General features: G+C 41.4%; 1 protein-coding gene across 3 annotated transcripts in view; it reads right to left on the reverse strand.

Annotated features, from left to right (window-relative positions):
- atrnl1a (attractin-like 1a) overlaps positions 1 to 14063 on the reverse strand; it is a 250037-nt gene that overhangs the window by 95853 nt on the left and 140121 nt on the right. For all 3 annotated transcript variants that reach the window (XM_034898108.1, XM_034898107.1, XM_034898109.1), the window contains one exon: positions 5636 to 5697. In XM_034898108.1, the coding sequence (XP_034753999.1) occupies positions 5636 to 5697 (62 nt within the window). The remainder of the gene's footprint in view (positions 1 to 5635; positions 5698 to 14063) is intronic.

The following is a 14063-nucleotide window of genomic DNA, read 5'->3' on the forward strand; positions in this document are numbered from 1 at the left end:
GTTACGTATTGAGTCTTGTAGGAGGGTTATAGGCACAGCAGACACGTTACGTATTGAGTCTTGTAGGAGGGTTATAGGTAACGTCAGCTCCTCCGACGCTTCCTAAAAATGAAGATTGTTTATGAGTCCTGCATCTCGAGTCTGAGTCTGAACTCTTTTGAGGACGAGTGTCAAGTCTGAAGTCCCTGTGAGTACGACTTGAGTGCAACTCCAGTCTCCATTTGCAACCCCCTTAAAATCACTAACATTTAGATGTGTGTGGTGTTCTTTAATTCTTTTCCTTTAGGAAACAATAACAAACTTTGAGCTAGCACGCTACACGCTGGATATGGTCAGTTTGATGGTACAATAAGGCAGGCCTGCTTTTTAATAATGTAGAAAGAACATGTTTACGGCATTAACTCTCACATCAAATCATTGATTAAATCCTGTTTTTTTCCTATTTACGCAGAATTAGTAGTGGTCTCTCAGTAGGAACATGAGATGCTCATCCAGGCCTTCATTTCCTCCTGTATTGACTATTGCAATTCACTCTTCTCTTCACTCAACAAATCTGTCCTTCACCGCCTGCAGTCCACTCAAAACACTGCAGCTAGGCTACTTACTAGATGGACTGTTTTAAAGGACAAGTAAAGACACTCTTGTTCAGGCTAGCTTTTGGGTAATCTATGTCTTTTTTTTATTGATCATCTCCTCTGTTGTATTTGTACTTTATTCTCTTCTTAGACTATTTTTCTACTGTTTTTGTCTATACACTTTGTAAAGCCCTTCTTGACCCTGTCTATGAGAAGTATAAATAAATGTTAATTAATAGCTCACGTTACTGTATAGTGTAACTTAATTTAATATTGGAAGTTTTCTTCGCAGGGTGCAAATGTTCCATCAACACAAGTTTCTTCCCGAGAGTGGTTTAAAGAAATGCAAAGAACCCAGAGCGTTTTTTTTCCTCCTATCCCAGAATGCATCTGTGGTTCAGCCAGACCTTACCCTCCAGCGCTATGGTAATAGTGCTAGCAATGCAAGACTAGTTCCCCCCCCAACAGTGTGTACCAACCAAAGACAGAGGTGTGCTCTAGTGCTACATGTTGTTCTTGAAGACACAAGGGCGGAAAACTGCATGTGTTCAGGAGCAGTGGAAGTCAGAATTTCACTCAAACATCACTCCTGTTCGTTAGTGCCTCCTGTGGTTGAACGTTTAACCCTCCTGTTGTCTTTGGGTCAAATTTGACCCCTTTTCAAAAGATTTCTATAATCACAAATGTGGGTATCTTTCAAATAAATTGTCCAAATATGTAGCCTGGATGGTTCCCAACAACACTCCTCACAAGTTAAATAATCATCTCACTACTTTCACTGGATTTGGGTGTTAATCAATTTTATAGCATTTTGAGAAAATAATAATTGATAAAAGAACATGTGTGACAAATGTAATAAAAAAAAAAAAAGTAAAAAAAAGACAAATGTCTATAAAAGTGACTGAAATGTTAACTGTAAAAAAGGTGGCAAAAATGTTTTAAAAAAAGCCTAACAAAGCAACAAAAATGTAAACAAAGTGACAAATGTAGAAGAAAAGCTTTAAAAATGTGAAGGGGAAAAAACACAAAAATGTCAAAAGGCTCAGAAAAAGTTGACAAAACCTTGAAAAAGTGACAAAAAAACATCGGGGATAAGACACAAAAGTGTCGACAACCAAATCGTTGATAAAAGGTTTTTCCATTGAAATTTTGACATATAAAAACTAAAATTGAAGGTTGGCGGGAAGACAACACGAGGGTTGAAAAAACAAAGCAACTCCTGAACCTGAAGACGTGCAGACAAATGAAAGATTTTTGATCAAACAGACTACAATCCTGGTAGAAGAGGACCTTGGTAGGGATGTTATTTTGAAATGAAGTGCGCGAGCTCGGGGAGTCTCAGGAGCCACTTAGTGCTCCAGCAGCTTCTCTGGTGTTTTGGGAAAGAGAGAGAGGATTAGCGAGAGAGAACGTGATTGCTAATCAAGCGAGAGAGAGCTGGGGGTAATTGGACAGAGCTGAGCTGAAGTGTCACCAATTAGCATTTGAGGATGTAGAGAGCGAGAGACATAAATGCTGTTTATTATGGCCATTTTCTTTTTTTTCCCCTCTTTCCTTAATTTTTGAGATGAGATAAAATACACGACGAGGGATGGCTGGAGGGAGGAAGGGAGTTTGAAACTTTTTCAAATCTTTGTGGAAGGCAATTTCACAGTTTATCAAGGGAGATCTCCGGGAGGTAGAAACTTTCAGCAGTTCATTCTTTGAAAAAAAAACTAAAACACAATGTAGACCATGTCTGTCCTCTGGGCCATTACAGCATTGTAATAATGCTAAAAATGATGTACCATGACACACTAAAAAAAATAAAAAATGATGACAGCCATGAGGTTAGGGCGTTAGTTCTGATTTTTTGGGATGAATGTAGTAATTTTGTCAATATATTGAGTATGAACGTTCAACGTTAGCAGATATGAATTGAATGCAAAGGCTTCTTTATGTGTTAGATCAACGTCCGATTCAGGTCATATAATGTTCTCTTCAAACGCATTTGCTTGATAACAGACAGATACATCCGTCGATAGACAACACAGATGGATGTCCAATATCTCCCCTCGACCAATTGACTTCTCTCTATATTTGTTGCATTCCTTTTCCTCTTCTCTTCCATCCCAGTGCCAGACTGCATCTCATCACTGTGCCTTCTGCCTACAGGCAACACACACACACAGCTCCTGACCAGATCAGCATAGTGGAGCCAAAAGTAACACACCCACACAGACACACACACCCACACAGACACACACACCCCCACCCACACACCTATTGAATGTAGAACCACTGGCACATACGCTCGTGAGACAACCGTTAGTATACAGTGTGTGTACATGGACAAACAATCCTGAGAAAGACAGAAGAGGATAAAGAGGATGTACTATCGTACAGTCTTGAGTTACTTCTTTTGCAGAATTGAATAGTTTGACCTCTACATCTATTTAAGCTCAAGCTCTTCTTTTGCACTGGGTTTTAAAAATCTGGTGTACGTGATGCAAGTTTTAATTAAGCATCGGTATATAAAATAATTAGACTTAGATGTACCTACCACCAAAATGCTTGCATGCATTGAAAGACTTTGAAAGGTACCAAGCTTTTGATGTGAATGATTACTTTTCCCTTTTGATAATTAGGTGCATTTTGCTTGTAACGTAATATTTACATACATTTCAGTTTATTCGAAGCTGCATAATTTACAGTAAACGTATTAGCACACAGATAACAGTCACCTGTATTAGTCACCAGCTAGATGCTAACTCTGTCTACATGTCTGTCTGTCATTTGGTGCTGTGCAGGTAGTGTACAGTGGGTTTAATGGAGCCGGTTTGCTGGAACCAGCTGCCTGCTGCTGCTGGAAATGGGGTTCACCCAGTTCCAGGAGGTGAGACTGGACTACAGCTACAACGTTTAGCCCAACAATTGGTATTAATGTGTGTGGGATTGTCAATACCTTTTTGTGTGCATTGATTCCACAGATGTGTTTGTTTTTGTGTTAATAATTGTTAAAATGATTCCCATCTCTGTTAGTCCATTAAAAACCAAAGACCAAGACAAAGCAGTCCTTTTTCTAGGACTCCAGCTCGCTGTGCAAACAGGCAGCGGATCTAATGAGAATGTTTCGGGGAGAAAGTCTGGATTGAAGTCTTCTGTCTTCAGGCAAGATCCTGCCACTCAATTACGACACGGGACAAGTGTGTGTTTGTGTGAGTGTGTGTATTCATCTGTGTGAGTGTGTAGGCGCTCGTTGGTCCCTGTATTAGTGCGTATGTGTGTACATGCTGGTGTGTGTGTGTGTGTGTGTGTGTCTGACTGTGCAGCCATGTGAGGAAGTGAGCCCTTTTTGTGCCCTGGGCCGGCTTCCGGACATCAGCGACCTTTAGGCCAGCACAGAGGGATGATGTCATCAGTAGGGGACAGCGGCGAGTTTTGCCGGGAGAGTTTGGTGGTGGTGTGCGTGCGTTAGTCACTGCTCTTCTGCACGGCACCAGACTTGGTGAGAAAAGGTTACGTGCTACAACTACAGGACTTTTTTTCTGTGCTGTTGGTTTACTTACTAGCTTTGTTATATAATGTCTGTTTGTTTTTTCTCTGCTGTAAAATGTATTGCAATAGCAATAGCATTGAAAATACATGACTATTATATTATTATATGAATAACTATTTCATGATAAACATAACCCCCCTGCTTATGGCAGCTTTATGTTAGTGACACTCCAATATAAATTTAGCCAATATCAGTTCAAATAAACGTACTTCCATTCTTATTGGAAAATTGCTTTAGACATTTCCAGTTTACTGAGATGAGATTCATAAATGTTCTTCGATCCAAGTGAGTCAATAGGTAGGGAAAAAAGTAGTAGGGGAGTATAACAATTTAAGACCTTTCTGAATATGGAGAGAATTGAAACACTGAAATTGTTGTTTAAAATAAAGGTTATTTAAAATATAACCTCCACATCTTCTGAGCCGCATCTAGCAAATCATAGTTTACTGTTTGATTGTCTGGAGTGTAATTCCATCAGCCGTGATGCACCGCGTGCCAGAAGTGTGCTATAAGCGTGCCAGAAGTGTGCTATAAGTGTGCCAAAAGCTAGCTATAAGCGGCTCTCTACTCCGCCAGGTCTATTTTTCAGGCGAGTCAAGGTGCGTTTTACAGGCCGGGCAGCGAGTGGAAGCATACAAGAAGCCAGTAAATTTACCAAAAGACAACCCAATATCCTATAAACGGAAAAAAAATCCCCCCCTTTTTCTCTCTCTCTGAGTGCAGTTTGTTGTCGTAACCGACTTGAGTGGGTAAATGCTCACATTTGATAGTGTCTGGCTCTTTGGAAAGGTGCTCTCTTCACGGATGAACCCTAACCCCAGATACTAAAACTAAACTGCACATTTTAGACTGGCCTTTATTGTGGCCAGCCTAAGGCACACCTCTGCAATAATCATGCTGTCAAATCAGCATCTTGATATGGAACCTGTGAGGTGGATGGAGGATCTCAGCAAAGTACAAGTGCTCAGTAGACAAAGTAGTAGATTAGTGAACAATATTTGAGAGAAATAAGCCTTTTGTGTACGTAGAAAAAGTCTTAGATCTTTGAGTTCAGCTCCTGACAAATGGGTGCAAAGACAAGTGTTGCGTTTATAATTTTCTTCAGTTTACATCTTCTCTACAGTACCATGAGACACAAGGAGACTCATCTTGGAGGTGGAAACACTAAGGACAATGCCAGAAAACAAAGGAAAAAAGGTGTGAAGTGTAATTGCAGGAGTGCTTGGAGTGGAAAGTAGATACTAGATTCATAAACATGGGATTGTTCTGAAAAGTAATAGTAGAGGTCGGTCGGGCAGTCAGGACACTCCGCTTCTAACACGCGATCACTTTCACGCCTGCTGGAAATTCGTGGTTATACTGCTTCCACTACTATAACTTAATGAGTTCAGCCTGTGACCCAGTTGTACAAAAAGCCTCTGGGAAGTGAATCAGTGAGCAGCAAAGCCCAGTGAGGAGCAGTTGGACGCTCTGCAGAATGGATGCAGTACATCCAGTCAATAAGACAGGCTGAAGGACTTACCTGAAGAAGGTGACAAAGAACTGCACAAGGTCCATGATGCTGTTATGCTGAGAGAAAGCAATCTGTTGGAAAAAGAAAAGAGAGAAGGCATATACAGTTAACCCTTGGAGGATGAAAGACGCTCCGATGCTTCCAGGTGATGTTTGACAAAACGCCTGCTCAAAAAGCGATATTACAAAATTTCGTTTTAGACGTTGTTTCACTATTTTAATCATAGATTACAGTACTTTGTGAACCGAAGACTTCGGGAAACTCATTTCAAGCACTTAAACAATTCTGAAAACACTTCATAAGTTTGAGTAAGAGCTCAAATCTCTTAATTTCAAAAAGTAAACATCAACGTTTTAGGTTTGGAGCGTTATCTCGCCGCACCCAGTGCAGCGCGGCACAAAGACTAACGCAACGTCCTGTCCAGCGCCCATGTCTTCAAAATGGCAAATGCACCTGTGCCTGTCTTTGCGCCCATGGGGGTTGTTGCCATCGACCAACAAAAACCTCTAAAGTCAATAACGCAGCATTTCATTGCTATTTTAAAAGCACATTAGTTCAATGTGTCTATGCATGTGCAAAGCGTGCACACTGTGCTTGTCTCACACACTCACTCTCACACACACACACACACACACACACACACACACACACACAAACACACACACACACGGAAGCACAGCAGCACACAAACATGCAAAAGATTACCAATAAAAATATGACGGTGCAAATCCGCCATCATAGTAGCAATGTGCCAAGGTCTATACGCGCCTGGCTTTTAAAGGGAATAGGAGATGACACTCTGATTGGTTGGTTGCATGTTACGCCCGAAAAACCTAGGAATTAATAAAGACACTAAGTACAACCCATTTGAAACATGCGCCCGGCAAAAGTGGATTTGGACAGGCCCAAAACTCACCTGCGCCAGGCGCTTCTCGCCGTGCACTTAGATCTTAAAAATAGGGCCCGGAGCATCAATTACTCCACACTGCTCTAGAAAAAATGTGCGCCTCACTGATCGGAAAGCTGAGTTTGTTCTGAATATTTTGATGTGAAACACATGGGGATCGGTTTTATGCTAATACTCTGAAAAGAGGAATTTAAGAAGATGTGCGGAAATACACTTCGACCTCAGAGGGTTAACATATACTATACTTAATATACAACGTTTGGAATATGTGGTCCAAATGTGAAGAAATGATCTTTTATTATAAAGATGTTTACAAACAGCAGCCTACTAAGGGTGGGGGGGGGGCTGAATACAGTCTACTACATCCTTCACGTCGACAGGAGCCAGTTGGGGTGGTTCGGGCATCTGATACGGATGCCTCCTGGGGGCCTCGCCAGGGAGGCGGTCCAGGCACGTAAAGATATTATTTACAAATAAAGCAAAATCTACCGACTATTTGTATCTGTAAATTCGGCGAGTCCCTGCATAACTTTGCTTTCCCAAACAAGTGTTATAGAGCATTATGTGAAACTGATGCAATAACTGTGGAGGAACATTGTTGTAACCTCAGGCCAATGTTCAGACCTCTTACATAAGGCCAACACTTTACTTTTTACCAAAAACATTCTCAAATATTCTCCTTAGCACAAACACACACACACACACACACACACACACACACACAGAATACAATGCAAGCAACCATCCATATGGTTTGTAGGTTATTCGAAGATTAGCCTGTGATAAAAAGCTTCTGAACTCTCTATTCTGCAGCATGAACCCCGATAAACCCACTGGATGCTACAGCACCATTAAATCCCCTGACTGCACCATCCATCACCACGTTTGCTGGTGCAGTGTGTGGCCCTCTGCTGTCCTGAACCACACAGCTGATAGTTTTAGGGTTAGTTTCTGTTTTGAAGGGCCGAGATTTTAAGATATTCAATCGTCTGCTTCCAACCAACTACAACGGAAGTGAACAGGATTGTGTTGGTGCACCTTAAAAGTAATGAAAAAAAAGACATTTGAAAATCTTCACTCTCTGGACACGGTCCCCTTTCTGCACTCTGACCTTTAATTTCCACAGATGCGTAACGGCTGTGGAGTCGCGGTGGAGTCGTTAGGTTTCCATTAAAGTCAACGGGTGTCTTTCCACTGACCACAGTGCTGTGGAGATCTGTGGAGTCCCCAGTATCCCCAGTCTAAGTCCCCAGTATCTTCCTTATAGGATTTGAACTTTCACATTTTTGAATTGGCAATCTAAAACACCCATAAAATGCTCATTTTCAGGTTCATAATTATATTTAGAGGTGGTACCAGAATATGATTTTGGTTTTATTTTCAAAAAACACCATGTTTGCATCATATCTGTTATCACCCTGTGTGTTGAGCTCTCTGTTCTAGCTACAGAGTGAAACATCTGATCGGATAGCTCTGATGGTAGAGGGGGCGCCCATACATAAAGGTTTACTCCTCGACGCAGCGGGCCCCGGTTCGACTCCAACCTGAGGCCCTTTGCTTTCATGCATTATACTGTCCTGTCAAAATAAAGGCTGTAAATGCCCCCCCACCCCTGAAGAAAAAAAAAAAGATTTGTTCTTGTTTATCTCATTGAGAGAAAGTTGTGGCATTAGCAGCCACAAGAATCTTATAGAACATATGCTATTATGATTATTAAAGAAATGGCAATATGACATAAAAAACTGGGTTTTTTATGTTAAAATATCCACACTGTATGTTGCATCATTAAAATAAAAATACGTGTTAAATATGTTTCCACTTGTTACATCAGCATAGACACACACACACACACACACACACACACCTCTTGTTTCAACCCTCAAAATATAACTCTGCAATTTGTCTTTATCAGAGGCTGTGTGTGTTTACTGTGTGTGTGTGTGTGTGTGTGTGTGTGTGTGTGTGTGTGTGTGTGTAGCAGAGATGCACCACAATGCTTTTTTTTGGCCCTCAGCTGTGAAAGCGCCTGAAAACCATTGTTGTCCAAATATAAAAATCTCTCATGATAGAGGATTATTTGTTCCAGACATAATTGATTTTCTTTACACTTTTCTGCCCTGTAGGAAGAAACAGAGCAGAGTGTTCTGGTGGAAAGATAACTGATGCCTTGTTTCTGGATAGTTGGAGGAAGATGTGCATTCTGGGAAAAAAAAGGAAATCTGATGAATGCACATTGTGTTCTCATTTGTCAACATCTCTCTCTCTCTCTCACACACACACACACACACACACACACACACACACACACACAATTGGTTAGTTTGGTTTATTTCTTTTCTTCAATGTGTGTCCTCCATTATATTATTATTTCAATTATTAACCTGCACATTTTTGGCTGCTTTTATTATATTCCTGGTCCATGTGTTTGTATGTTATTTTAATGTTATTTGTTGCAAAAAACAAAAAGATGTTTAAAATACATTTGTTTTAATGGAAAATACTCTGTAATCTGAATTGTGTTAGAACATAAGAAGCATCCATAAAACTGTAGATGAGGACATCCGTTGTAACACTTTGTTGTTTACCCGTCTCTCAGGTCTGTCTTTTATGTAAACTCTAAGTTCAGGATCTGCATAATGAGACTGCAATTTAACTTTAGACGTCTTCAAATGCTTCTCAGTGAGCCGTTTCGTAAGAAATCCGTGTTGTCAGACAAACCTGCACTCTATTCATTTGTAAGTTGAGTCGAACAGTCTTGTTTCATTTTAATTGGCTCAAAAAAAAAAGTCTTGCATTTTACTCTTTGAAACTTTAAGACGACGTGAAAGTGGTGCAGCTGAGGCCACCGATGTGCAAATTGGCCTGTGACATCACCTGATCCTCACGACAGGTGGACTGACAAAGATCTGTTTTAAAATCGGAAAAAAACCCGGAGCAGCACTGCAGCGGCTAACACGGACTATAAAGTATAAAACCACTGATAGCAGGCCTCCCAGTACATTTGACAGCAATGTATTTCAAGCATGTTCGACATGGGGATAGCTTTGAATGGCCCTAATAGCCAGAAAGGCTGTGTCTTTGTCTTTGGTGAATCCTCTGAGACTAGTTGGGAGGGGAAGAGAGAAAGAAATGGGGCAGAATGGGCTTAAGAGGTTTACGGGCATTTGTGCAGCAGGTAAAATGGCCTGACAGAGGAAAACCTGCAGGAAAGCTGATTTCAGTCCAGAGGGACGCAGCATTAATACAGGCATCAGGGAGAAAAGAGCCTGGCTTTGCATTCAGGCTTGCAATGCAGCAATCTACAGCATTACCGCGAGACAATATGAAGACTTATTATAAATGGACTGTACACACACACACACACACACACACACACACACACACACACACACACACACAGAAAGAAAAGACACACATTGGAAGAAAATACATTCAAAAACTAAGGCAAACGATCATTCACAAGATACATGTACAAATACATAATATAGTAAATAAATACAGACTCAAATATTCCTCCTTATGTTGCTCTCTCCCACACACACACACACACACACACACACACACACACACACACACACACACACACACCAATCCAACTCTGGCCAACATTTAAATTTACAACAACTGCAGTCGTTAAACACAACTCCAGCATAATCAATAAGCCGTTGAGACCAAACCCTTTTCTTCTTGATCCACACAACTGCAGAGCCACAAACACACACGTCTGACAACATCGCACACAACACTGTACTTGTGATGTGTAATGTTCAGTTTCCACTGACAGTGTCATAGGGGTGGAACATCTATTCTATGGTCATTCGGTTTGTGGTCATTGCGTTCTGTCTCCTAACAAAATTAATTTATTTTAAATAGAAAAAGGTGTCGTGTTTAATTGGTGGTATTGCATTTACAGCCAACTGTCTTGCTGTCACAAGTTAAAATATGTTTTTAATTATTATTTATTTATGTTTTTACTTTTTGCCGTCCTCCACAATGAAATTTACGACCAGTGTAACCTAGCTCCCTCGCACAAGAAAAGACAAGAAAGGCGAGCTGGACAACGAGGAGCTAAAAACCCTGAATCCATGTGTGTCTGAATGGGTGGGAGGCTCTTGTTCCACTATGCTCCGATGCTTTTTGTGAACATGTCTTACAAAAGTTTATGAAGTTTGTGGTAAGATTTTATTATTTGAATAAGAGTTTGCCATTTGTTAGTCTACATCATTTCGGCCAGATGTTTGTTACTTTCCACTTTCTTTGTGTTGTCGTTCTAACCTCTGGTGGATTTCTGAGGACTATGGTTACCTGGTCCTCAGATCTCTGCAGGGTGAATCCAGACAGCTAGCTAGACTATCTGTCCAATCTTAGTTTTACTGTTTGACGACTAAATGGCGTATGTATGACACGCCAATTCGTACACCATTATTGGCGTGTTATCTGTACGCATGCTCGCTTGGTAGCATGTTTATCAAAGCCGTGGCCTGCACTGACTTACATTACTTTGCGATAGCGTGTGAATTCACGCCGTAGCGAGTCGTATGAAAGGGTGAAAATCTGAGTAGGGAGGTTGGGCAGGGGGGTGGATAGGGAGAACACAGGACTTTCAGCCAAGGGACAGGGGATGGGGTCACGCGTGTCCAGTTTCCTAACCTCAACCGGCCGTTTCTTTTTTTACTAAACTCAACCTCGTGTCATGTTTCCTAAACCAAACCGTCGCTTTCTTCTCGCCATAAAATGGCAAGCGGTGATAACACGGCAAGTGGCGTGTACGTTTACGTAGACACACACGCGGATAGCTCATAATGCGTACAAATAACTTGGCTTAGGAAAGTTGGCGTGTAAGGTTACGCTAAGTCATGGCGCCATGTTGTAACTTAATAAACCAAATGTGCAGATCGGAGCTTCTGCAGCACGGTGTGATGACTGTAACTGCTGACACAGAGTCGCTTCTGATATAAAAAGGCAACTCGAGGGAAATACTGCAGCAAAGAAAAGGTCAGAATAATGACTCAGACACATAATGCACACATTACGGTGGAAACACAAAACAGCAGCCATATTCCTTTTTCATACAGTCTAATTGTTTTGAGATCAGGGGTCAGCTGACCTTTCAGGGGGAATGGTTTTGCAATCTTGAAACTTGAACGACAATTACCACAGGAAAGAGTGTGAGAATAACAGAATAACAGCGAGGGGTGGGGGTAGGGGGAACACAGAGGCGAAAGATGAGAGGAACATGAATGACGTAAAGAGGACTCCAAGGACCCCGGCTCTACAGTCCAGTCATTACTGAGGGCCTACAGGGGCCCTCTGGCCCAGGAGCTGTGACAGCAGTGGGCTGCCTTTTATTTCCCTAACCCTGAAACAAGGGCTGCTCCGCCGGCATGGGGATGCTTGTTAAAACCTGAAATGAGTTTGGCTAATCAATAAAGGAAGACACAAAGAGAGAGAGAGCGCAAAAGAAAGCAACTAAAAGAAAGGAGAGAAAGAGCAGAGCAGGGGAAGAAAGACCCAGGTGAAAAAGAGATGAGAAGAGAAGCTGACTCAGAAGATGAATGGAGAACTGGGGGATGATGACAGGGGAGCAGAGGAGCAGGTGAGCGGACGATGGCGGTCGAAGATTATCAGTTCATTTAACTCTTCTCGACTAATCCTCATCACGGCTGCAGGCTGATCAGATACACGGGGTAGAAGGCAGGAAGACAAGCCTGGCAAAGCTGTTCATCGCTGAGACTAAACGCTGATTGGACGGGGCAGAGGTTTGAAGGAGCACAGGATTTTTCCTTCCCAACAGGTTCTTCTTCTAGGAAAACACAAAACTGCACTGATACATACGTGTTGGTTATTTGCTTTCGGTATCTCGGCAAAGGAGAAGTGCTCACTAACTCAGATTTAGACAGATTTGACGTGAAAAGTATTAGATCTTCGGATTCAGCTTATTGAAAATGGGGGCAAAAAGAAAAGGTGTTGCATTTATAATTTTGTCAGTAAACACTGGTCCCTTTAGTAGTACTCCCAGGACACTAACACCTGTTTCCTGGGTGAAAGTCTTGTGTTTTTATTTTTCTCCGGGACATAAACTCTGCTCCCACGCTTGACAGCTTGTGTTTAAGGACCCACCCGCCCACACTGACCTCCGCGCTCCGATACAGCAGCAGTCAGAGCTGTGCATACAGTAATAAATATGTGGAATACATACGATTTACAGTGTGTTAATTTTCCTAGCTACAGGCACAAAGGGTTCATGAGAACAGCCTGATGTGAAATGAGAATAAACTGCACACTTGGTCTTTTTTGTCTAATTGTAAAGCCTAGGAGATGAACATGTGTGATTGTTCCATTAAATCAGTAATTTGTGTTTCAATTAAAAATCATTCCTTCAATTCACCCATTCTAACGCTCAATTAATGCATTTAATTCCCTCAATTAAGTCAAACAAATAACTCTCAAAACTTGAAACAGTTAATGTTCCTCCTCAATTCACATCACCACATCTATTGGTTTTCTTCCTACAATAAGTAATCATGTTTGGCACACGTTAGGACACCAGCATGTTGACAACTGTACATGTGAATCTTCCAGCGGCTGAAACGTGTTTACCACACACTCCTTCCTCGTGATTTGCATTTCATGAGGACCTAATGACCAAAGTGAGGCAGTTGCCAAGTGGCACCTCCACCTACATGGTATGCAAATGAGCCCAGCTCTGCCATATGTGTGCACTTGTTAGGAGCTCACAGATGCCGCTGCCTCTAACAGGTGCTAAATGCTCACTTCTGCATCAATCTGCAGCTCAAACACCAGTAACAAACTGCAGTGAAAACACAACATGATATTAAGCCAGAGCAGTTTTCACTTGACGCGTATTATTCAAATTTTCATTTCGTTTCTTGTCCGTTTACTGTGGAACCGTCATCTTTCATAACGTCATGTACAATTCATCTGTCGCCAACAGTAACTAAAATCACATAGAACTGTTTTAACTAGAAATGACAAAATACTTTGGGGGGAAAAAAGATTGTTTTTAATGAGCTCTGTGTGTTAATAAAATATAATGCTGGATGGTTAAAGATATATTTGGTCAAACATTTACTACTTCAGCACTTAAACATTATGTTGACCTGTAAAGAAGTAACAATGGCCAGGTAATAAAAAGGGTGTCACCAGCAATTTACCCTGTTATCACTTTTCATTTTGCTATTAAACACCTTTAAAAGGATTACAAATTTAAAAAAGTTTCATTTAAATAGCGTATAACATATGTCATTGAGCGCTAAAATATAAAGCTTTCTTATTAAAAAAATAATGCCGGCAGTTTCTCATGTACCAGTTTTTGAAAAATCTGCCAATTAACCTATAAGTGCGTGTACGGTCAGACCGGAAAGAGGCACAGCTGAAATCACCTGCTGGTCCGAACAAAATGGGTGGTGTTCAAACCATAGTGCTGCAGCATCTATTAGCAGGGCAACCGATGAACTGCTACGTCTGCGGAGCTGATTGCTAACATGTTAGCGCTCGACAGCCACAACT

The sequence above is a fragment of the Etheostoma cragini genome, chromosome 17, assembly GCF_013103735.1.
Source record: "Etheostoma cragini isolate CJK2018 chromosome 17, CSU_Ecrag_1.0, whole genome shotgun sequence".
Taxonomy (NCBI): domain Eukaryota; kingdom Metazoa; phylum Chordata; class Actinopteri; order Perciformes; family Percidae; genus Etheostoma; species Etheostoma cragini.